Source organism: Lepisma saccharinum, chromosome 27, assembly GCF_977018435.1.
Source record: "Lepisma saccharinum chromosome 27, izLepSacc3.1, whole genome shotgun sequence".
Lineage (NCBI taxonomy): Eukaryota > Metazoa > Arthropoda > Insecta > Zygentoma > Lepismatidae > Lepisma > Lepisma saccharinum.
This window is the reverse complement of record NC_139255.1, coordinates 53,279,497-53,304,590: the sequence shown is the minus strand read 5'-3', so window position 1 is coordinate 53,304,590 and position 25,094 is coordinate 53,279,497. Positions and strand designations below refer to the sequence as shown.

At 39.3% G+C, this 25,094-nt stretch overlaps 2 protein-coding genes across 4 annotated transcripts in view; one reads left to right on the top strand and one right to left on the bottom strand.

Moving 5' to 3' along the window:
- The window catches only part of Cse1 (chromosome segregation 1), a 117,398-nt gene extending 97,395 nt beyond the window's left edge, over positions 1–20,003 (bottom strand). The window contains exons 1-3 of one of the 2 annotated variants that reach the window (XM_083113097.1): positions 19,948–20,003; positions 14,822–15,092; positions 10,343–10,425 (exon numbers count right to left, since the gene is read on the bottom strand). In XM_083113097.1, the coding sequence (XP_082969223.1) occupies positions 10,343–10,425; positions 14,822–15,079 (341 nt within the window). In that variant the 5' untranslated portion in view covers positions 15,080–15,092; positions 19,948–20,003. Of the gene's footprint in view, positions 1–916; positions 1,085–10,342; positions 10,426–14,821; positions 15,093–19,947 lie in introns of those variants that run through there. The other variant, XM_083113098.1, reaches the window with a different exon arrangement.
- LOC145980097 (dynein light chain roadblock-type 2-like) overlaps positions 1,293–25,094 on the top strand; it is a 36,834-nt gene continuing 13,032 nt past the window's right edge. Inside the window, exons 1-3 of one of the 2 annotated variants that reach the window (XM_083113100.1) lie at positions 1,293–1,409; positions 21,297–21,375; positions 22,502–22,669. In XM_083113100.1, the coding sequence (XP_082969226.1) occupies positions 1,407–1,409; positions 21,297–21,375; positions 22,502–22,669 (250 nt within the window). In that variant the 5' untranslated portion in view covers positions 1,293–1,406. Of the gene's footprint in view, positions 1,410–1,612; positions 1,643–21,296; positions 21,376–22,501; positions 22,670–25,094 lie in introns of those variants that run through there. The other variant, XM_083113099.1, reaches the window with a different exon arrangement.

The following is a 25,094-nucleotide window of genomic DNA, read 5'->3' as shown; positions in this document are numbered from 1 at the left end:
CCTTATTGACACTTGGCAGGAATAGTGGGGTGATGGAACGGGAAACATGCTCAGCATACCACGTTCCATCCCTTGGGCAGAAATGTCAGCACAGCAGTCTAGTTCGCTGCACTTTTTTTTTTACTCTCTTTGCACTTGCACGTCTAGTTGGTTACATGGCGCAACAGTCATCTACTTTGTTGATTTCGAGTCAAGTAGTGTATTTGGTTTTTGCACCATTTGCACTATGTTCCGGACTGGTGTATGGTCACGTGGTGCATGCTAACTAATCAAATGACCCTTTAAAGGAGCAGACAGGCATTTGTTGAATCTTCTGAACTTGAACACCACTTTCCGTCTAGTTGGTTGAACGTAATTTCCTTGCACCACTCTGACACTGGACACACCTGCACTGCACCGAGTGGCAACAAGTGCAGCCAACTAGACGGGGCTAGTGTGTCAAAAAGTGCAGCTAGTAATGCCACCACGATTGTGGGCCTGATTCTTTCTAGTACTGTTCGGAGATGAACGTTGACACTGGAAGCATAATGTCGTCTAAAACAATTTTTGGAGAAAAGCAATATCGAAAAACGAGGGAAAAAGTGTTCAAGACAGACAGCAAATAGATTGCACTAGATGTAGAAACAATAGCGGATCGTATGTGTTGTACTTGAGATATTAAAGAAAGACCTACCATTGAAAAATTTCGTAATTTATTTTAGCCAATACAAATGTAAACCCATTTTCTGAAAGATTGTTCAAAGTTTATCAAGCTGCATATATTTAGACTTAATACATGAGTGTATCATGTTGCCAAATCAACATAAAAATGCGGCTCTAACAAAAGCCGTCGAAGATCATTACGATCACACAGAAGGCATTATCAAGACCTTTGGTTCTTATTTCTACTAAAAAGCACTGTTTATTATATACTTGCCCCGTTAATTTCTAACGCAATTCCTGACACTTTGTACCATCAATATTATTTCTCGCACAATCCTATTTTAATACGCACATGTAGAATCTTTCTTTGCTTTCGACCTTCGTACAGTGTTTTTTGAATTGGAAGGTGGCACAGGCTACAAGCTGCAAATCTGTGCTACATCTTGATGGCAATGTTCAGTTTTGGTTGGCAGGCACTTCAATTTATCCAGTGGCACACACGAGAAGAAATTAACACATTAACTTATTCTAAGTTCTACTAAACATTTACATGATTGTTACATAATATCAGTTAGCTACTATCTTCAACTTCAGTCTTAATATTTGAAGGATATATCTGTATATTTGAAGAAAAAACATAACTCGCCGAAATGGGATAAGTATGGATAACGTTGTTACTTATACTTCACGTGGTTTGCCCTCACTTGTCAATCGTTTATTCTATGATCGTTCAGGAGGCTTATATTTCGTAAAATTCAAGAAAGATGGTATGTATGTATTGCTCAAGTTTGAGCAAATCAATCGTCTTTTTATTCCGTTTTCAAGTAATCATAGTCAAAAGCTAGTTTATGGGTTCGCAGTTTGTACAATTGGACACTGTGATTTACATTGTATTCTTTCTCTTGGCCTATTTGTTTGTCTATCCGTCTGGCCTCCCATCTAAGAGTGTGTCATAAATGTAATCTTCCTCTACAGAATAATATCGATGCTGTTAATATTGGTAATTCCGACGATGTGAGATAACATGTTTCGAGAGAATTGTCGTATTTTCTTTTTTTGAATCGGTGTGATTTCTCCTTAGGTTAGTCCCAATGAGGTCTGAGGCTGAAAGATATTTAGCTGAAACTTTTGAAGGTCTACGCAATAACAAATACACACACAAAAAGTCGAGAACTCGAGCCTGGGTCGTTGGGTACGAGGTTGGTTAGTCGCTTGTTCTCTCAGAAGGCTATTATTCTCATAGTATGTGTTTACCCACATTTAATTTTCACTTTGAGCAGTAGCTCTTGAGTAGTCTATGAAGAGATCCAGGCGGTCTTTGATATCTTAGGCTTGATTCACATCTATGCTCAAGCAACACTCGGGTCACTGTCCCCTAATGCTCTGCTCTCGATGAGAGGGTATCCACATTACAGTGGTTCCGGCCAAGGAACTGACTTGGAAATTCTATTTTTGTCTTTTCTGTCGAAAGCCATGGAGGGTCACATGAACCGCTGAACCAATCGTCTTTGTTCAGTTGCCATGGTGTGGTGGAATTCTTATGGTATTCTGCAGTGCTAATTTTTTCGTTTTGGGTCGTTTTCGAAACAGGTGGCACACTCATCAAAGCCAAACACGGCGAAGCCTAATGGTTGCCGCTGCGTAGTAAGCGAGCGAACGGGTCTCAGATTCCCTGTGTTACGTGCTCGCATGGGTGGAACATACGGCGAACGATTGAAATAACAAAAATACGTTAGAGTATTGAATTTCGTCTACTTACGTGAGTGAGTATGTATTCGTTGTAAACTACGTTTCGGAAACTTTACTGCTTCCTTCAGGTGGTCGTATTTTAGGCTCGGAACATCAAGCCACATCGGAGAAGGGTCATGCGAGGATACTAGATTGGTTGGGTTTGGATTGGCAAAAGAGTTAATTAAAAGAATTAAGAAGATTAATGTTAAGACTCAGTATAGCATTAGAAACTCCTTTGAGGTAAAAAAGGCAGTAAAAATCTGATATTCCCCGGACACCTATAACTTCTTCGTTTTGTCAATTTTTGACATTCGTACTTACCTATCTGGGTAACACTTTACTATACCGGAGACGGATTTCTTCAAATTTACAGGAGAAAGTACTTACGCAAATCATTTTCTGTAGCGTTGTTGATGTTCGGGAATGTAGTTTTGATCCATTTTAATGCGAATGCATGTGGTTTTCTGTGAAAATCTATTTCTGACGTGCTATTGCTGCTGCTGCCATTTGCTTTCTGCATGAGAGCACATTACGCTCTCGTATTGTCCGTATATACTAAATTGAACGAAATGAGTGCTAATGGAACCTAACCTAACAGGCCTAACCTAACCTAGTAGGCATACCTCGTCCCCGTGATGGTTTGTGGGGCTATCGTGAATTTTTGGGCTAACGTCAATGGTTTTTGGGGCTACCCGTGGATGGTTTGTGGGAAATAACGAACAACAGTAAGTACTCGTTAATGTAAGAAATAGACATTATTTTCGTTAGAAATTCATTATTTCACCTAAAGAAATGTTCCGCAATGCAGAATAATACGTTAGCAATGTAAAAAATTGCGAAATAAATCATTGATAGGTGTCTCCGGTATAGTAAAGTAGTACCCCTATCTGCTTCGCGGAACATTCTTGAAGGTGTATTCACGTTTTTTTTTATCAAAGTAATTGCAATTTTTCACATTACGAGTACTTTTTCGTTGTAGTGTTTTCGCTTGCCTGAGACAGAATATGGCACGTACACCTTCCTACATAATCACGCCTCGTGCTTGTGTTTTGTCGATTTTCATTTGTTATGCAGTGTTTCAACCTTCGGAACCCAAGAAATACCTGTGAACAAAGCTTATCTGATCAAATTTTTTCGCATTGTTTTACGAAGAAAATTGCAATGTTTCGTGGCACTATCCATGAATGGTTTTTGGGGCTATCCATCCTGGAATTGGTGGAAAATTTAAACAAAAAAAAATTTATTTTCGTTTGAAATTTTTGAGTCCAAATCTTCCACCGATTCCGGGCTCCGCCACTGTGGTAATTGACCTACCTCCCCCTACTGCTATCGTGGCCCCACCTCCGCTCTGCTCCGACTCCCCGGCTTTCTCTATAGAGTCCCTGTTAAAGGCATGTTAGAAATTGGCCGGAGTCACCTGCCCCCAAATGGGTCCCAAACTTTTAAATTTGAAGAAATCCGTTTCCAGGATACGGAAAGCATACCTGAATTTCACCACGCATCCACAACACGTCATATTAGGCACATACCCACAGTCCATTCCTTCTAACGAGTAGCTTACATTCACTGCCACATTTTCGACATTCCTTTCCTTTCTTCACAATCCCGTGTTCAATTAAATTTAAAATCCACTGGATCCTCGATACCCAATGAACATGAACAAAACACAATCACGACGTGTGATGATGTACGAAGGTGTACGTGCCAAATGCTATTCTCCGTCGGAGAATTAATTTTCAACAATGAACATGAATTTCCGCTATGAAACATTCCCACATCACACAAAACACCTTCCAGATGTTAGACAATGCTACAGGAACTTATTACGGTAAGTAGCTTCTTTTGTGAAAATGAAGAAATCTTTCCAGGGAATATCAGATTAGTACCAAAAAGTCTATTAAAGGGTTAGAAATTGGGAGCGATGACCAAATTAGTAGCTTCGATGTAATAAATTTGTACCCTAGTGTACCGAGAGAGAAAGCTGCTGGTTGCCTTCAGAGGTGGCTATTAGACCATGGCATGGATATATTAGTAGCATGGGAATACGTCAGGTGGTTTTTTCTTGAAACCGGGTACAATTATTTCCGCATGAACGTTAAGATTTTTCAACAAAAAGAAGGGTTAGCGATGGGCAACCCGATATCGGGTTTTGCCCCAAACATTTTCTTGCATTAGTACCTAGAAAAAGCTGTTATGGAACAAGTAGGAGTAAGCATAAAATATTATGGTAGATATATAGACGATATCCTTATAATTGGAAAAGAAAGGGATCTTAATACTGTTTTTGCTGAATTAGAGAAACAAGAAGACCGCGGTGGCTCAGTCGGTAACGCGTCTGACTACCATGCTCAAGGTCCCGGGTTCGATCCCCGGCCGGTTCAAATCCGGGAACTTTTCTAACGGTGGAAGCGGCCCCGGCGCCTACCCAGCGTCGAATAACATGGGTACCTGGGGGAAACCCTGGGGGGTAAAGGCGGTCAGGGGCGTGATGCTGATCACATCACCCCCACTCACGACCGGATCAAGAAAGTGTGGGGCGTTACCCCCACACCCCCTATACGCCTTCATGGCGTGGTGCTAAGCACAGGGGAACACTTTACCTTTTAGAAGACAGAATAGGCTTCACCAGGGAGAACTTGGTAGATGGTAAAATTAACTACCTGTACCTAAGGATTACTAAAACTGAAAAGGGAATAAGAAAGGGGGTGTTTCATAAACCTTTAGCAGGCAATCTTTATATTAATAAAGGATCCGAACATTCTAGTAGGGTTAAATCGAATGTTCATTTAAACTTTTTTGTAAGGGCTGAGAGGTTATGTAATAATGCCGTGGAAAAAGAAAAGGAAATATCATTAATAATTGAGGTAGGATTGAAGAACGGGTACTCCGAATATGAAATGAATGTGTTCGCCAGAAGAGCGAAGAAGAATATCGCGAAAGAGAACTCCGATTCTGATAGCAGATTAGGAAAGGAGAAATTTGATGTGGTAAAGTTTGATAGTAAAGTTCACTATGTTGGGATCCCATACTGTAAAGGACCCACGGAGAAAATTGAAAAGACAGTGAAAAAGTATGGTGTGAAATGCGGGACGAAAGCCCCTAGAAATATTGAAAAGCATTTCACAGATAAGAGGGGGGGGGGGTAAAAATCCGAAGTAACCACGATGAACAAAAAGGGGTTTATAGGATCAAGTGCAACTGCAATATGGAATATATTGGACAAACCGGCAGGAACATGCATGTTAGATGGGGGGAACACGATAAGAGTATCAAGGAAAGGGATCCGAAAACGGGGCTTGCAGAGCATGTAATAATCAGTGGGCATAGAATAATAAAAAGGGAGGTTATCAAAAGAAGTAACAGTAAATTGGATAGGAGCGAATACGAAACTGCACTTATTTGTGCGGGAAGCAGAAAACTGAACCGAGACGACTGCAATTTGGATGATGTATGGATTAGCTTTTTTAAAAAGTGGGACAATATGAATGATAAAAGAGCCCCAATAGGCTTCCATGTCACTTCGGAGGTGGGTAATTTTTTGATAGGGAGTCCCAGGTTTTACCACAATGAAAATTGTTACACAGCATAATCAATACATGTTAAACATAATATTTAAATATCCCATTGACATACAGCTATGTTTTTTAACAAATCGCCCTAAAACAGTCACAAATTACCACTAATATGAGTACACATGATATTGTTAGAATTGTTGAATAAGTGGGAGAAGCTTTACTGTAATGTTCGTTCACTTTTAGTTCACAGAAATTGTACTAAGACCCGAGATTTTGTCCAGAATGCATATCAGTCCAGCAAGTTGTGTGTCTTTGTTCACCATCTCTAATGAAAATGGCTGAAATTTAAGGCCAAAATTGGTAATCAATTTTGAAAAAAAATGGAAGTTGTTTTACTCCTTTTCTCTCTGTTAGACAGTAACCAGCCTTGGATGTACCAGTTACTTGTTCCGTTACTGCAACAGGCGAATAAAATGCAAAAACATAAAAACGCTAACAATACAGCCTCTCAGAATAACCACAGCCACTACTAAAAATGCTGTTTCTTTAATATAAAATTAAAAGAAAAACATTAAAACGATCAATTACTTACATGTGTGAGTACAAAATGTAGATCAAAACAACGTTTCGGAGGTCATGACTGCTTCCTTCAGGTTAATACGTATTCCTAGACACCTGACATGGTGTCACGTTAAAAAAGGTGTTAGTTGAGGATACAGGTAGAAGGTTATGGTAAAAAAAACACTTATGGAAAAAAAAACCGCATTGTAGCTGTAACCCACACACAAATAAACCTCAAATCTAAAACCGTGCGTTTCATATTCTAAAAACACTTAAAAGAAACATCCTAAGCAGCTGTTAGAAGTCACCTGGCCAGTGCTTGGGAGAAGCTATTGTGCAGCATATGCTCGACACGAAGATGGATGCTACCTTCCCCTCCGTAGTTTTCCCCTCTTGAAACTGGTGCCTCACCAGTCCAAGGTGAACTCATTTTCCACCTCGTCGGCCCTCTTGACCTCGGATGTAACATGGAAACCCATCTTAGCATTATTATTTACAGCTTTGTCCCATTTTTTGAAAGATGCTATCCATCCGTCTTCCAAATTGCCATCTTCTGTATTAAGTTTATTCCAATTATCTGTGCACATACAGGCTGTTTCATAAACATTCCTATCCAATTTGTTATTGTTCACTTTCTTGATAACTTCCCTTGTTGCGATCTTATGTCCACTAATATGTGCTCTGATAGTCCAGTTTTGGGTATATCCTTGTCATGTTAACCCCACCTGATGCGCATGCTTCTCTCCGTCTGTCCCACGTATTTTCTCTCCCACATTCTCATCCAATCTTATAAACTTCCTTTTGCCCTTCTGGGTTATCATGCCTATCCCCTTCCCCGAAAGCATTTTACGCCATATCCTCTCTGTTTTTCAATTCTTTCGGAGACACCTTTCCGATAGGAGATTCCGACAAAATGAGTTTCTTTTCCACCCTTTTCTACCCTGGTTTCGTCTTTTACTTCCTCTTTAACGCTGTGGGAGCGTTCCCTCATTATTTTCCTCACTTTTTTGCCCACCTTTTCCATATCCAGTATTGTATACTCATTTTTTATACCCACCCTCTTTATCTATGCTTCCTCTTTTTCTTTTTTCTTTTCATCACTACATAATCTTTCAGCTCGGATGAAAAAATTAAGGTAAACATTTGACTTTGTGTTCGGATTTCTTGTGGAGGTACAAGTCGCCTGCCAACGGTTTATGTCAGGTGTCTAGGAATACGTATTAAACTGAAGAAGGAGGCAGTTATGACCTCTGAAACGTTGTTTTGATCGACATTTCGTACTCGCACATTTAAGTAATTGATATCTGATCTTTTTAACATTTCTGTTAATTAGCTGTAAGTAATAGGCACATCACAATATGTTATAAAATTAAAACTTGGGTGCAAACGAGATTTGTACATTGGCCGAGGCCATCAGTACTATCTCCATGAAAGTGGTTGACCCATGACCACTAGCCTCCCAAACTAGCCACAGCCACTACCAGCATCGACAGAACTTTCCTAGATCTCTCCTCTTGCCCAAGCAACAAAAAAATGCCAATCCCCACTACTCTATAGAATCCCTTATATAGGGGATTCGAAAGGAAGCCAGTAAACAACTTCTTTTTTCTCCCCTCCGGGCAAGTTTTTAAACTACTAGCCTTCTGAAAAGCTGGCCTTCCCAGACACGTAGGCCAGCTCTATAGCAGGTTACATTAGAAACTGAATAACAAATATTACCTTCACCAACCCATAAAAATAATAGAATAGAATACTTTATTAGTCATTAGACAACATGATTGCAATAGACTTCGTCATAATAAGTATATAAATGTTAATATAAAAAAATACAAAAGAAAAGAAAATTAAAAATACATATTAAAATATTACACAGTCAACAATACAGTTTGCAAATTAAACTACAGCTCACTGCTCACGAGAAGATCTCCAAATGAGGGGAGAGGGCGTGCAGAGGAACAGGGGAAGACTGGTCTATTTGCAGATTTTAGGGATAGAAGGAAGTGTTCCGCTGCGGTCATTGTCGTTGTGGAAGTGCTTCTGTGTGGGTGTTTAATTGTGATTTCTTTGGGATTTTTCGTAGTGTTGTAAGAGTTATGGTAGTTGTAGATTATTTAGGCGTGTTGTGTCTGAAACCTTCGAATAAAAGAAATGATCAACAGTGTCGATATGAAACAATCATCCCGAGAATTTTCATGCCAAACCTAGACCGACAAAGTAATGTTTACCATTGTTGACATTTGTAGCTTCGCACATTGTAAGTGCAAATAAACGTTCTCCGCTTTTGCAACTCTTTTTCTCTTTGCCATTTGCTTCGAACGAACGCCAGTACTGTAACAGCCAATTCCGTCGTTGAAAATATCTTAAAGATTGTAGGTAGTACAATCGGCAGGCTCTTTATTTTTTTAAAAAAAATAGAAAAATCGGCGTACTCTGTCAAGAAATCAACACCAGATTGACGATGATCATACCTTTACTGCTAATGTGAATACCCCCTGACAGTGTGCGGACAGTGATTTGAGCATAGATGTGAATCAAGCCTTAAAGCTTACAGCGAGACCACAGTGCTTGTTTCTGACCCAGGGTGCACTCCCCCAACCATAATATTGGAGTCGCCTGCCTCTACGTCACTTGACTTCCGTCAGGGATCTTCTCCTGAGCGGTGGGCTGTACATGTTTTATTACAGCGAAAGCAATTGGAAAATAGTACTCTATTTTGATTACAATACAAGCCATGTACAAAAACCCATTTTACAGCTCTGTGATGCATTATAAGTAGACATTTACATTTTACAGGCCCTGACGGAAGTGTTCTTCAAATTCCGTGACACTATATATACAATATCGTACTAATATATTATTAATGTGTTTAGCAAACTGCTTGTTTTCTAAATTACGTATAGAAGCTGGTAGCAAATTGAATAATCTCATTCCATTATATTTAAAATTTTGTTGAGTCTTGCATAGTCTACCGTACGGCATTTCTATATTCAGATTGTGCCTTGTATTATAGTCATGTACATTAGAACGCAACCTAAAACTGGGGAGGTTTTCCTTTTTGTACATTAAACTATGATAAATATTTATAGAGGGCACTGTCATAATACATTATTCCTTAAAGAATTCCTTACATGACTCCATATCCTGTACTCTTTTAATACAACATATAGCCTTCTTTGGTCATTTAAAGACTTCCTTTGCACCTGTAGAGTTTCCCCATAGTAAATTTCCATACAGTAAGTGTCAATGGAAAAGATCGTAGTACACAGAGATCATCATTTCCTCACTTACAGACCTTTTTAATTTCCGCAATACATATAAGACACGGGCAAGTTTCTTACATAGTTCCTGGGTATGAACTGACCAGTTTAATTTTGTATCTAAATATATGCCAAGGAATTTTACATAATCCTGATTATTTAAGGTGCGTGGTGAGTTAATGAACATATACCAACATCCAATAAACAAAAGGATCATGTACTGGTTCTACAATTACAAAGTTTAGGATTAATTTTGGTAGGAAAATTTTACTTTTAAGTGTAAATTTCTATGCACCTGGCAACCCTGCCACTCCAACTCAGCTGGCGGAGCTTGTCAGGAAATGGTAAAGGTGATTCATAAATGCAGAGGGAAGAGAATTCAGGGTAGCCAGGAGCAACATGCGATTCTCTCAAGAGTCCAATTTTGGTACAAAATCATATTTATGATTTCTCACGTAAATGTATGGCCAATATTTGAGCACATGTTGCGTGCGTCTGTTGACAAAATTTTGACCTGCTAGTGTTGTCAGATACGGAGATCTGTCCCATAATAATAAATTAATAAACTAAATGTATATTAGAAAATACCTGAAAGAGTCCAGAACAATTTTTAGTATCGAAAGTTGAGAAACTTACCCATTTGGTGGATAGATCTCAGTTGTGGAATTGTGATGGTACAGTGATGATTTGCTTGGGAGCAACATGTTTTGTTGTGTGGCCTAAAGAATAGAAAGGCAAGTGAAAGATAGAATTACATGGAAAATCCAGAAATCATCTGGTTGATTGCCCGAGAAAACCTCTTTATTATTTGCTGCCAGGAATTTTAGTTTCATATTAATTCTCCAAGGGGAGAGGGGAAGTTGGACCTGCTGTCTGAAAATGCAGGACTTTAAGTCAAAATCTAGGACAGACATCAGGCAACAGTTTACTATATGGGAAACACATTTCTTCAATTTTACACAAGAAACTACTTACGGAAATGAGTTTCTCCATGGTTTAGAACATTTGTCGAGGTATTTTCTTTCATCATGGAATATATTTGATGGGGAAATCATGTATTTTTAGAGAGAAATATCTCACCGACGCACAATTGCCATTGCTTTCATTTGTTTGCCCTACGACAACCGGATGCTGCGTACGTTTGATGACGTAAGCCCCTGTCAGTGTTTCCAACCCCCCCCTTTTTTTTTAAGTGTGCTTGGCTAACCTTATCGGAAATGGTTCGTGGGGCTATTCGTGAATGGTTCGTAGGGCTATCGGTCAGCTACCGTGCATAATGGTTGGTGGGGCTATCCGTGAATGGTTCGTGGAGCTATCCGTCAGCTACCCTTGAATAATGTACAATTTGCACATGTGACGAACATGATAGTAGGTATTTTTCCGTGAAGAAGGTTGGAAACACTGCATACACACTACGGAAGTCAAGATTTGCCCGCCATATTCTCTGTTAGGGAAGCGAAAAAAGGAGTCAAAGAAATTACTCTCTGTGAAAAATTGTGTTGTTTTTTTTCGTGTAAAAAGCATAATGGCACCTTGAACTATGTTCCGCAATATACAATTGGTAAGTACGAACGATGCGAAACACGAAATATTCGATTTCAATGTGTTTCCGATATAGTAAACTGTTACTTAAAGTAAAGATATACTTATAAAATTCTGAACAGTCAAATTGTGTAAAATTATATTGAGCCAGTTCAATACCAAACCTTCTACAGATTTTATGAGAAATTTATTTCTCTCATCAGTCCATTGTGCTGACATTGCTTAGAATGTAAAACAAATATTCAGCTATATAATAAACATAATGTCCGTAATATAACTTGAAATGGTTCCAGATGTTTCATTTGGGGTATTTTTTGTTCAGTAATTTTATTCTGTATACCCCCGGTTTTACAATGAAAATCTATTCTTCTATATAAAAATGGATGTATGTGTGTGTGCGTATGTTTGTTCCGGCATAACTCTCAAATGCCTGGAGCAATTTCAACCAAACTTGGTACACGTATGACTTGCAATCTGGAAAGAAATACTGTGCGGGTAAGACACCCCTGGGGTGGGGTGGGAAGGGGGTGACATGTAAAAATAATCGAAAAAGACTGATATTAGTGTGAAATCCATAATTTTCGGGGTCGATAAGATGAATAGTGACACTACGAATGCTGTTCAAACCTCTGGCACCCCTATGGGTGGGGGTGGGAAGGGGGTGACGTAAAAATAATCGAAAACGACCAATATTGGTGTGGATCCATAGTTTTTAGGGTCGATAAAATGAATAGTGACACTATGAATGCCGTTCAACTCCAAGTTCATCAACTATCGGCATGGGGGGTGAGAGGAGGTGAAAAATAAAATGTAAAAAATGACCTACATTACTGTCGAATCCATAGTTTTCGGACTCACTAAGCTAATTGGAAAATATACAAAACCGTAATTTTGCCTGTAGTATTGTATGGATGTGAAACTTGGTCCCTTACATTGAAAGAGGAACATAAATTGAGAGTATTTGAAAATAAGATCCTTAGGAAAATCTTTGGACCTAAAAGGGATGAGGAGACAGGTGAGTGGAGAAGGTTACATAATTTAGAACTACATAATTTGTATTCATGTCCAGATATTATTAGAATAATTAAATCAAGAAGACTTAGGTGGGCAGGCCATGTGGCACGAATGGGAGAGGAAAGAGGAGTTTACAGGATTCTTGTTGGGAAACCTGATGGTAAGAGACCTGTAGGAAGGCCAAGACGAAGATGGAGGGACAACGTTGAGATGGACCTAAGGGAAATCGGTAGGAATGGAAAAGAGTATATAGAACTTGCTCAAGATAGGGAAAGATGGAAGGCCTGTGTTGCTGCAGCCATGAACCTTCAGGTTTAAGAAGGCTAGGGAGTTAATTGGTTAGTTAGTCTAAGCTAATTGGTGACATTCACAATGACATTTGAGAGAGACACACACTTGCTTTTTCGATCACGATCAACAAGTCACAGGGTCAGTCTATTAAGTAATGCAGAGTGGATTTAAGATCGCCATGTTTCTCCCACGGACAACTCTAATAGAAGATTGCGATAAATAAATACCCTGGCAGTGCCGGCCAATCGGCTTGTATTAAATAAGAATAGGAAACACAGTGCAAGTTCCATGATTACTTGTACAGGTACATGAAACCCAAAGCAAGAAATTCCACTCTGGTATTGAACAGTGATGTAAACAGAATATCATCCTAAAAGTTTGTTCATTAAGAGCTTGTCTTTTTTCTGATTTTTTTTTGTTTTGCAATGGCTGCATTAAGATAAATTTCACTATTGAGTTTGGAAGTACAGTCCATATACTTATTTTTTATGATTTTTCCCTCTGATTTCTCTTTGTTCGACTGAAACAAATTTTTCAAATTCCTCCTTGATGTCAGACATAAGGCTAGAATATATATGACATGTCCTGTGAATGGGCGATGTCTGGTAACCCTACCCTTGCTCTCCTCCTGAATACCCATGCCCGGTACAGTTTATAGTTGTTTCTTTGAAAAATAATTACTTCACTTGTTTCATTGTATCTTAATGTAAGGCTTGGAGCAAAGAAAAACACTAATCCAAACCAAGAAAATATAATCATATTAATCCTTTAAGTCCTCCTCTGTAGCCGAGCGGTTTAAGGCGTTCACTCGTCTTGAGATCGTTCGCTGCGGGACGGCGTAGGTTTCGAATCTGGCTCTGGTCGGAATTTATTCGGCCTACGTATAGGGCCGGTGGCAACCCACCATCGTGAGGAAATTGGGGAGCTCCGAGTGAGTGAGCGTGATCCGGTAGAGAAGACCTACTATAACGGCTGGGGATACGTCGGGCTGACCCCCCGACTATTCCAATACTGGTTGAAGATCTCCACGGTTAGAGGTGACGAAGGAAAGCGTGGGAGGGAGACCGGCAGTTGGTAGGTATGCCTACGCCCTTCATGGGCTGTTGCGCAACGGATTATTATTATTATTATTATTATTATTATTATTATTATTAATCCTTTAACACTCATATGCTTTTACAGTGCACTATCATTACAAGCCCGTTATTTTTCTTCAAATAGTTATTCATTCACAAAAATAGGAACGCAGTCAATTAGAATAATCATTCTAGCTAGCTCTCAACTCATCCCACTAAGACTACAACCTATGCCTACACCAAGCTCTACCTAACCATGGCTACCCCTCCACCCTCATCAACAAACAAATTACCAGAGCCACTTCCCACATTGGCACCAAACAACCCAACACCAACAAATCTGATCACCCAATACCACCCTCACCTTATGAAAATCAAACACACCCTCCTTCCCATCCCTCACAGTGATCCTGACACCAGGGATATCTTTTGGGACAAACCGAGGGCCATCTTCCATCGCCCCTCTTAACCTAAACTCGAGAACAACTTGGCCCGAAATACATCAACCCCCTCCTTCCCCCCTAGCACACAGGTTCAACAAACCCAGGTGTAAGATCTGTCCCATATTCATCACCTCCCCCACCCTCCAGTTCCCTATCACAGCTGGTAAGTTAACTCTTCCCCCTAAGGGCATCTGTTAAATCTGTGGTAACTTCTGCCTTAGCGAAACCTCCACCCCCTTGAACCTCAGAATCAAAAACCACCGTTCTTCCATACAAGACTCCACCCAACAGCCATAACACCACCTTCAATAACTGTTTCCGTGTGGCCATTATCCACCTATTACTCCCATGCACAGACACCTCTTCACACAGGTTATGAGAAGGGGACTACATATCAGGCATGCATGCCACTATACCACCCGGACTCAACCTAGCCACCCTTTTCCATGTCCCCACCCACAACCAAAATACAGTAAACACTGTAGCACAGTAAGCAATGCCCTTCAACTCTCTCTTATTTCTGGCTACACTGCAATGTACTGATGCCATCTTCAATAGTCTGTGTCTCTACTCTGTGATGATGCGGTTGGACCACGAAATAGTGGATTAAAATTCCAATTTATTCATCGGCATCATAAAATTTATAACATATTAGTGTTTTGGGATTATCATGATATTCTTAGCCCTGAGCCTCCACATATAAATCCAGACATGCTGATCTGTATTGAACAATGTATATGGTAGGGTACCTGATAGAGTTCATAGTTGCTTTTAGTTTGTGGAAGTATTCCTGTCCTCTTCTGGAAATGCAAGTCTGAGCTATCCCCTGGGAACACTGATATCCCTGCTAGTGTACCCACGTTGGATTGATGTATGGAATTATATTCTACCATTGCAAGTATTCCTGGCCCCTTCAGGAAATGCAAATGTGAGCTCTCTCCAAGGAACACTGATGGCCCTGCTGGTGTATCCATGTTGGATTGAGGTATGGGACAATATGCTGCCATTTCCTCAAGTTTCCTAAAGAAAAGAAAATATATTTTGTACAAATACATTATTTCATTTTTCATAATTATTTTTTTGTAAATGTTGAATAAACTTGGTTAGTTTGATTAAATCACAAAGGTATCAGGGTGTGAAATCATTTAAGACTGGTGGGGGGAGAAATATCTTAATCTACAAACCCCCCTCCCCACAAACATACATATAAATTATACAATATACATATTTATAATGCTATTAAAAGTAAAAATAAATTAGTAATTAGAAATAGTATTATTATTAATTACACACAATGAAATAAATTTGTTACTTTTATGTATATCAGATATTATAATATAGCAAACTACTTCCTTTACTAACTGGTTAAAGATGTTAATACATTATTAAATAGTTGAAGTGGTTTTATTGTGTGTAAGTTTTTATTTAGTTGTTGCTCTATGTAAATATAAATCAATTAGATTTCATAGTTGTTATTGTTTTACATTCTTGATCTCTTGAGAGAGAAAAAGCATTGAACACTCACAACTACACTAATTTGTGTAGGTTTTCAATATAATTTTAGTACAGTATATTTGAAATTAAAAGTAATTGCTTATCTTTTGTTTGTTGTAACAAATGTCTCCCCCCCCCCCCCGGAAATATTTGCGGGGGATTTTCTAGGCCAAGATTGTTGGTGGGGGAAATACCCCCCCCCATCCCCCCAAGATTTCACACCCTGGAAGGTGTATTAATGGTATGTCACATCATTATAGGGTAGTCTGGAAATCTATTTAAAGGTATCTGGTCAAGTCAGGAAATTTTGTTTTGCAAAATGAATGGGAACTCTGTAATATTATACCGTCTATAAACAGGGTTGCTACTCATGTGGAAAACCTGGAAAACAGGGAAATGTCAGGGAATTTTGCAGATTGTCTGGAATTTACATGCATTTTGGAGTCTGCAAGAGAGTTGCAAAATGAACAAGCAGTTCACTTCCACTTCTGGATTTGGTTCTTGTGATTCCACTCCCACCAAAGATTCAGTTTAGAAACTTGTTTCTTTCATTCTTATGATTCTCTGTCCTCTGCAAAATTATGCTTCCTTCAAATTTCTGTAATAAGAGGTTGGTGAAGATGAGGTTATCGTCTATTATTTTATAGATCGTAGTCTTGTTTGGCATTTCCTATAGAATTCCTATATGCAACAAAAATTTCTCCAGATGCTGTGTACTTATAAATGTAAGGAAAAAACAGCATTTTCTATGACACTATAAATCTGCCAGAAAATGAAAAATTATGTATGGTATGAACTTTTTCTGTTGTTTTTATATTGTGGAGATCTGTTATGGTGAAATAATGTACCTCTGTTACCTTAGCCTGAAGGCTAGATGCATGTGATTGTAGCACCCAATACGTTTTATGCTGATTGTAATTTTACATTTTACACTTTGAATTTTTATGTGTTCTTGTGTGTGTGGAATGAAATTTGCTAAACACAAGTTGTGAAGGTGAATATTCATAATAATTAACGGATTATATATTTAATTGAAAAATACAAGATTCAAAAGCAAAAATCATGATTATGAACATGTCTGGAAGAATTTCATAATCAAAAAATCGTGGTAACCCTGATAAATGGAGATAACTATAGAGATTGGACTTGATACACTGACCACACCACCCAAAGAAATATCTACTACCAGGCTCTGCCTCTCAAAAGTCTGTTTCACCATGGAGTTACGAACAAAATGATCACTGCGTTTCCAAAATGCATTTAACACATGCCATAATTGTAATGTGCATTGTAGACAAAATTTTTCTCTCAGCCGATGCTGCTGCCAAGTCTTCTGAAGTGGTGAGCGATGTTCTTGTTCACCTTCTACCAGCTACGGAGGTATTGACACTTGGTAGGATGAGGTAATGGGGAGCAAGGTTTGCACTAACAAGCCATTGTTGCATGGTGTTCCTCGTACCACCCCTCCCATCAAGATGTCATTTTAACTCAGCTTCGTGTCGGACATGACTATCTCACTCGTGGTCACTTGCTGCAAGGGCTGGATCCTCCAGTCTGTAATATTATTTTAAGTGTCTGGCATATTCTTATTTTACTTTCCACAGACAAACTTTTAATCTTCCCAACTGTTTTTCATCCATGCCGAGAGGAGATGACAGGGTTTAACAAATGTTATTAGCTTTTTGAGAAGAGCGTGCCTCTTACACTGTCTCAGAGGAAGTTTTCAGACTAGCCTTGCCTTTTTTAATGTCTTGTGTCACTGTACAACCTTGCACTTTTAACATTAAGGTAATGGTTTTAGATAAGAGGATGTTTCTCTCGTATACCCTGAAGGGTAAGGTAGTTACAAATGTGCTAATGCACAAACTTCAACTCTCTCTCTCTCTCGCTCTGCCTGCCTGATGGCAGACTGATTCGGCCGTAAGTATACAAAATTGAGGCCGATTTCTTCCTATGGGGGTATCTGAATTATATCTATATTATAAAACATAAACTAAACATAATGTTTCAACCTTCTAGCAAAGTCTTCTTCATACTCTGCACAAAGTACAAATGTAACAAGGTACAAAACAAGAGGATATATATATATATAAACAAAAATTACTCCCCTCCAGACTATTAGAAAGTTGTTCTGGAACATTCTAGCAGGTAGCTTTCCCTTGTCAACTGTACTTTCACCTGAAAGTCTTAAACATTTTCTTCCATCTGGAATGTGGTTGGACTCTTTATCTCACGCTCTTTTTCCTTCATTCTTCTTCCTTCTTCTCTCCTCTTTCTCCTTGTGCTTTCCACTCTTTCTAACACCTTCCATTCTTTGTTTATCTTCAGTCCCCCATTCCAGTTCATTGTGTCTTCTTCACCTTTCTTCTCTATTTCCTTGGACTCCTTCCATTTTCTCACTAGTATTCTCTTCTCCCTTCCTATCTGCTTAGCCTCATCCCACTCTTATGTCATGCCCTGTTTCTCTCGTGTGTTTAAATATATCATCCCATTCCTATTATATATATGGTCCTGTTTTGTACCTTGTTACATTTGTACTTTGTGCAGAGTCGGAAGAAGACCTTGCTAGAAGGTTGAAACGTTACGTTTAGTTTATGTTTTATAATAAAATAAATTTCTGCCTTGGTCAGCATATTGAGTTTTTTGGGTATCGGAAGTTCCAAGCCTACACCAATAATCCCTGAACAATTCCGGAGCTGAAAGCAGAGATTTGACACATCATTGCCAAAATTGAATCACAAATGTGCAAAAATGTGATGAAAAATATTGTCAAAAGAGTAATACACTGGCTGACAAAAAAAGTGAAGCACCCAGAAGGAGTGGTCGAAGATTACCCAATTTCGGTATACCTGCATACCATTGATGTATGAGTAAATGATTAGATGTACAAGGATCTGTAATGTGTAGAACGCCCACCAGAGGGCATTTGTGACGTCACCTCCTGTTGCTGATAAGGTGGGACCAGTCACCTGCTGTGAGTCAGACAGTGCAGCACGAAGTTCAGAGAGGAAAACGAAGCACCGGCGATGCCTCGCAGACGCGTTAGACAGCCGATCCGGCAATTGACAGCATTTGACAGAGGCCGCATTGTGGGACTGCATAAGGCGGGTTGGTGGTATCGGGCAATTGCCAGGCATGTGGGCCATTCAGATGTCACAGTGGCCCGATGTTGGAATCAATGGGTACATGAGGGCACCCATACACGTCGTGCAGGTACAGGTCGACCACGAAACACCACCCTGAGGGAGGACCGTCATATGGCGCTCCAAGCAGTGCGGGATCCCACAACTTCGGCACCCGTCATCCGAGAACATGTACTGGACACTCTACAACATCCTGTGAGTTCCCGCACAGTGTCTCGACGACTCGCATCCGCCGGATTCGGGTCCTACCGCCCCATGTGCCGGTTGCCGTTGACACCACAACACCGACACCTGCGGTTGGTGTGGTGCCGTGCTCGGGAGGCATGGACAGAGGACGAATGGCGTCGCATCATGTTCAGTGATGAGTCCCGCTTCTCCATGACCTCCGATGACCATCGTGTGCGGGTGTGGCGGCGTCGAGGGCAGAGGGCACATCCTGCCTACATTGTGGAGAGACACACAGGTGTGACCCCTGGCATCATGGTGTGGGGAGCCATTGGATATGCGTTCAGGTCACCTCTAATAGTGCTTCGGCAGACTTTGACGGCACAGCGATACGTCACAGACATTCTGCGTCCACACGTCCTACCCCTTATGGCACAGCACCCTGGGACAGTGTTCCAACAAGATAATGCACGCCCACACACAGCCCATGTGTCTATGGACTGCCTAGAGCATGTTGAGGTCCTCCCGTGGCCAGCACGATCCCCGGACCTCTCCATCATTGAACATGTGTGGGATGACATTGGACGGGGACTCCGTCCTAGTGCCAATCTGCGGGATCTGGAGGGACAGCTGCAACACCTGTGGACGAACGTGCCTCAGGAGAGGGTCCAAAGGCTGTTTGACACTATTCCGAACCGCATAAGGGCATGCATTGCGGCCAGAGTGGGTGCGACACCCTACTGACCTGGCGCCACCATTCCACCTGTAACTGCCAACGGGCTTGACTCTTGCATACTATATTGTAATCAGTTCAATAAAGGTACATGGACTTTCAGCATATGTAGTTTCATTCACGTCCAACCACTCCTTCTGGGTGCTTAACTTTTTTTGTCAGGCAGTGTAGTTTTCCAGAAGAGTCGTGGGCGACATTCATTCCATATTGTATTTCATACTTAATGGCAATATCTGTACTTCATTTTTAAATAAAAATTATATCACTTTTCAATAAATTATGCAAATTATTACAAACTTGAAACATGCATTCTTATTGGGACACCCTTTATATGGTATACCTGGCAGGAGAGTTCGTATCAGCTTTTAGTAGCCAGTGTTGCTGGCCTCTTCTGGAAATCCTGTCAGAGATATCCTGAGGACACTCCGATGTTCCTGCTGGTGTACTCATGTTGGATTGATGTATGGAATAATATTCTGCTGTTGTCTCAAGTATCCTAAAGAAAGGAATGATATTTTGTAGAAATATATATATATATATTTTTAAAATTTTGCACTATTATTTTTTAATTTTTTCAGTAAGCTTGGTTCGTTTGATTAAGCCACAAAGCTGGATTAGTAATGCTATTTGAAAAATCAGACAATTTGTTGAAATGAATGGGAACTCTGTACGACAATAATGGAATCTGTGAATGCATCCAAAATTACATCAGAATACATATTGCATACTCATGAAATGCACTGTTTTTTTTCTTACACAAAACTGGTGCAAAATGAAAATAAGAATTTTGCATAACTTTCAGGATAATTGTGTGGAATTTTTTTGCTGGCCTCACAAAAGACCAGTACGTCAGAAGAGTATTGGCCAAAATTCGTAAATAATAACCAACTGATACTTGCCAATACCAATACTGATGTATCAGCTCAGCACTAGTATTTATCTTTAATTTGTTTGACATTGTTTTTGTGCCTTTTGAATAAACAGCAAAACTGAGGGTGAAGCAAAATGAGCAGATGAGAGAGATGAGACAGCGAACACAATGGGACACTTATTTTCATGTTGTAACTCAAACTGGGAACCTTGAGAAATGAGAGTGTGAGCCAGAACAGCCCAAGTATTTTGTCTTATTTCTTACTTTTTATTTAAAATTCAATATTTTTTATAAGCAAGAATAGCAAACATTTTGTGTACAAAAATATGCAAATTACTAATCATGTTAAACTGTAAATAAACATGGCAGCTGATACTTTGCAAACTATCATTAAGAAAATTGTGAAAATTCAGCTGCAAATACTATAAAAAATTTAGTTACAATTATAGAGTACATCCAGAATGTTTTATTTTCACAAAGAAAAGTTACTGAAATTATTATAGTTTCATTAACACACTCAACAAACATTTCCATAGTAGGTTCACATATACAGTATCAGAATCAGAAAAATGTATACATGAAATTAATTGTTTTAATCAAACTGATCAAATGTTTAACTGGGCCGTTTACTAGAAAAAGTATTTCTATAAAAGAACATGTGTATATGTGTATGTTACCAAAAACCATGCAAGCAATTTTAAGCTGTTTATTTTTTAAAAAAAAAATCTATTTAAAATCCAAAGAAATCATCAAACATGATTTTTATCTACCCTGCTTTTTATTCAATTTGTGTTAATTATGAATTATTTGTGTTTTAGGCAGCTGAGGTGGAAGAAACTCTAAAAAGGATCCAGTCCCATAAAGGAGTTGCTGGCGTTATTGTTGTTAATTCAGAAGGTATGTGCTTGAATTTGGTTTGGAATTAGTACTGTGCGCCTGTACCAGTGTAAAGTAACAATGATTGACATATATCTTGCCACCAGGCAAAATAACATGATGTGGCACACTACGAAGCTGATATTCTACATACATTTCACGAACACTTGAGAAGTTGTTAAAAAAACATCCCCATGTCTTTGAGTGATCTAGTTCAAACTCACTTTTGTGACTTGCTCAGTGTGTCTTGTCCATATGAAGATGGCTGACCTCCGTGGCGGAGTAAAATCACAGTATGGTACGACACCAGGTTCAAATCCCAGTCCGGTGCATCCCTGGTGGTGCAGTGGTAGCGTCGTCGCCTTGTAATCAACGTCTCCCAGGTTCGATACCTGGTGGAGGCACATAGCGGTTCGGATCCCACTTTAAACCGTAGGTCGAGTCCCGATTAGCCTTACTGGGCATGTGTGTTCTTTGTGAGTGTCCCATCATCATTTTCATCATATCGTCATTCACCCTCATCTTCATGATTAACCAAAAATAGCAGAAATGAAATGTAAAATAGACCAAATCAATCAATACGTATGGGCATTTATTTCTTCCCATGTATCCTGTTTAATGCATGAACAATATTCATGAGAGGTGGACAAAATGTTAGTTTCTTAGTTTTTCTATCATGCTACATTTTATGATGTGACAATGTAATTAAACACATCACTTACAATGGAAATATGCAGGATTTTAATTCTCAAACTGTGGTATTGGAACATGCAAATTGTGTGTTTTTAGTGAGCTGATATGTGTTGTGAAAATACATGGTCTTGGAAGTGGTTCCACATAACCACCACTAGGTAGCAGGGCTGTTCTTAGCAACATACTGTTTGTCATATTTGCTCAAGATTTCAGTACAAATCACCTTAAATATGTGGCTCTATATATCAGTCTGAAACTACTTCTTAATAGTAACAGATACAGTAGGAAATAGCACCGAACCATATTGAACAAACTAAATAAAGAGATTGTTTGGAGTTTGGTATATTTTAGTGTAATTTGGGTGGTTGAGTAAAAGTGTAAATGGATGAGGTTCTTTTCCTTTCAATGCAACTACTTATGGTAGCTACACATCTAAGGATAATCTTATTTTCAGGGATCCCAATCAAGACAACAATGGACAACAACACAACTGTACAATATGCTGGACTCCTAAGCCAACTTTGTGAAAAGGCAAAGATGGTGGTTCGTGACCTTGATACAACAAATGACCTCACATTTCTTCGTGTTCGCTCGAAGAAGCATGAAATAATGATAGCTCCAGGTTAGTTGCACTTTCTTTATGCAGGTTGTGATATGTTGATCAGTGATTTACACACACACACACACCCTACCCCCCAATTTTCTCACCCCCCTTAAAAAATGTTCACAATAGCCCATTTTATTTCCTTCCTTTTTCATTCTAGACGTACTGTACCCTTTCGCATTTATTTCAATAACGTCGAAATGTGAAGTGCAATTGAAAAAACAACAGAGGAAAAGGGGAGCATGAATTTCTCCCAATGTTGGAAGTGGAAGTTGTTTTTCAAGTTGATACGATCTGTGAAAAATATGATGAATATAAGTATTTACAGAATCCCGTATATTTCTTATGGAGAGGCAACTTCAACTTCAAGTTACATCTAATCAAATGGACATTTTGACTTTTCCAACCCCAAATTAAATCTTCAGCCTGTTCTTTTTCCGATCATGTGTCTTTCTACACCATTGGAAGTTTGATATTCCAAAGAGAACCAGTAAAATAATACTTCCATAAGCGTATTTCTAAGTTCCCTTCCCCTCCTACAGCCATCCCGCGCAAGGGACCTCTAGCTGCAAGGGAAGGTCGGTGGGGGAGGAGCAGTTTAGGGTCCATTCATCTGGGTGGACTCAAACTGTCCCACTTGCCCATAACCTTACCCCCCCCCCCCCCAGGATTGAAAATGTTGAATAAACCACTGATGTTGAGTTTAGTAGAAAATGAGACATCTATGCACTCTGGCAGATTAAGGGTAAGATTCAATAGTAAAAATAAGTAACCAGTTAACTGAGCATAATTCACAATTGCCACCCCCCTTCCTCTAACACATGTTGATGTCAAAAAAGATTAATTTCACACCAACCAAACACACAGTTTCCAACTGACGTTTTCAGATTATAGTGACATTAGGTATACTGAATGCTATATCTAGGTTTAAAGAAAATCTCCAAATTTTAAATTGATGTATCAACTAGTTTAAAATTTATAGACCCTCGAAATTGTTGACTCAAAATGAACAAATGACATTTATGAAAATTTTAATTTATACTCGACCTAAAGCTCTTTTTATGGGATCCTCAAAAACCTTTTTTCTTTTTCTTTTTGAAAAGTCTAAAGAAACGTTCATGAATCTATTCTCAGTTCATTGAAAGATATGTTACAAGCAATTTACCCCTTCCATCCCAGACTTGTCCACCCAGGTGCCCAAAAATTAGAAGCACGGTGATCCTCAAAATCCGTTTATGTGTGTAAACACTGAAACATTTCCACCATGAGAATGCAACGCAAGTCTCCATCGTGGCAGTCAACGTTAATTAAAAGCTCCCCCGTAGCCAAGGGATTGGCACTCTTGCCTTTTGCTGCAAGCAGTCCTCAGTTGAATCCTCAGTGGAAGATCCAACATTTTCTTAATATTGCATTGCGAGGGCAAACGGGGAACTATTTGAAAGCAAAATAGCAGACTCTGGTGTTATCAGGGATATCATAACAGGGATGATGCACGTCTATGCAATAACCACACTGCACTCAACGAGAAGCTGCTTGGCAGCCTGCACCCCACTGAATTCAGTTTAGTTGTTGATTGGTCCTGAGAGTTTGATCCTGGGTTCACGTTGCTATCATATGTAACACAAGGTGTCAGTTAGAAATATATAACTGAAAATTACATCACACAGAATTTACTGATGTAATGGGTACATAATGTAACTGAATTACTTCTCAATTTTAGCACGTCTTTTGGTTGACTAATGTTACAGAGTTAGTTGGTAGCATTGTTCTAAATTTCAATACAGAAACAATGTCATCATGCACACACAATGTAAAAAAATGCTTTTGGGTCATAGACAGCAATGAAAGTGTTTCATTTATAACTTCAAGGTCTTTTTGGGGGGGAAGTGTATCACTTAAACTCATCCATTTGGGTTGAAATTTAATACATTTTATTGGTTTATTGTTAAATACGAGGGAAATTCTGAAAGTTCATGGATTGGCAACACTGCGCCAATTCTGTGTAAGCCGAGTCTGTGATTGTTGCACGTGAAGATAGCCTGTGCTGTGCTTTGTTAATGTACGAGTGAACCAACGCACAGCTGTTGTTTGTTTGCTTGCTATAAAAGTCGAACTGCACAGTGTATTACAATGGGGGATGAGAATGATATACCGATAATTACCAGACAAAGGATCGTTATTGAATTTTGTGTGAAGTTACGCAAAAGTGCAGGAAACGTTTGAGATGATGAAAGAAGCTTACGGTGACAAAGCAATGGGCAGATTGGGCCGTATTCAAGTGGTGGAAGCATTTTAAGGAAGGTAAATGCAATGTGCAGGATAAGGCGAAAACATGAGTGAACAATGAGAACATTGTGAAAGCAGACACATTGTTGAAAGAAGATAGACGTTTATCGATTCGTGAATTGGCAGCTAAACTGAATGTTGGTGTAGCAAGATAGCA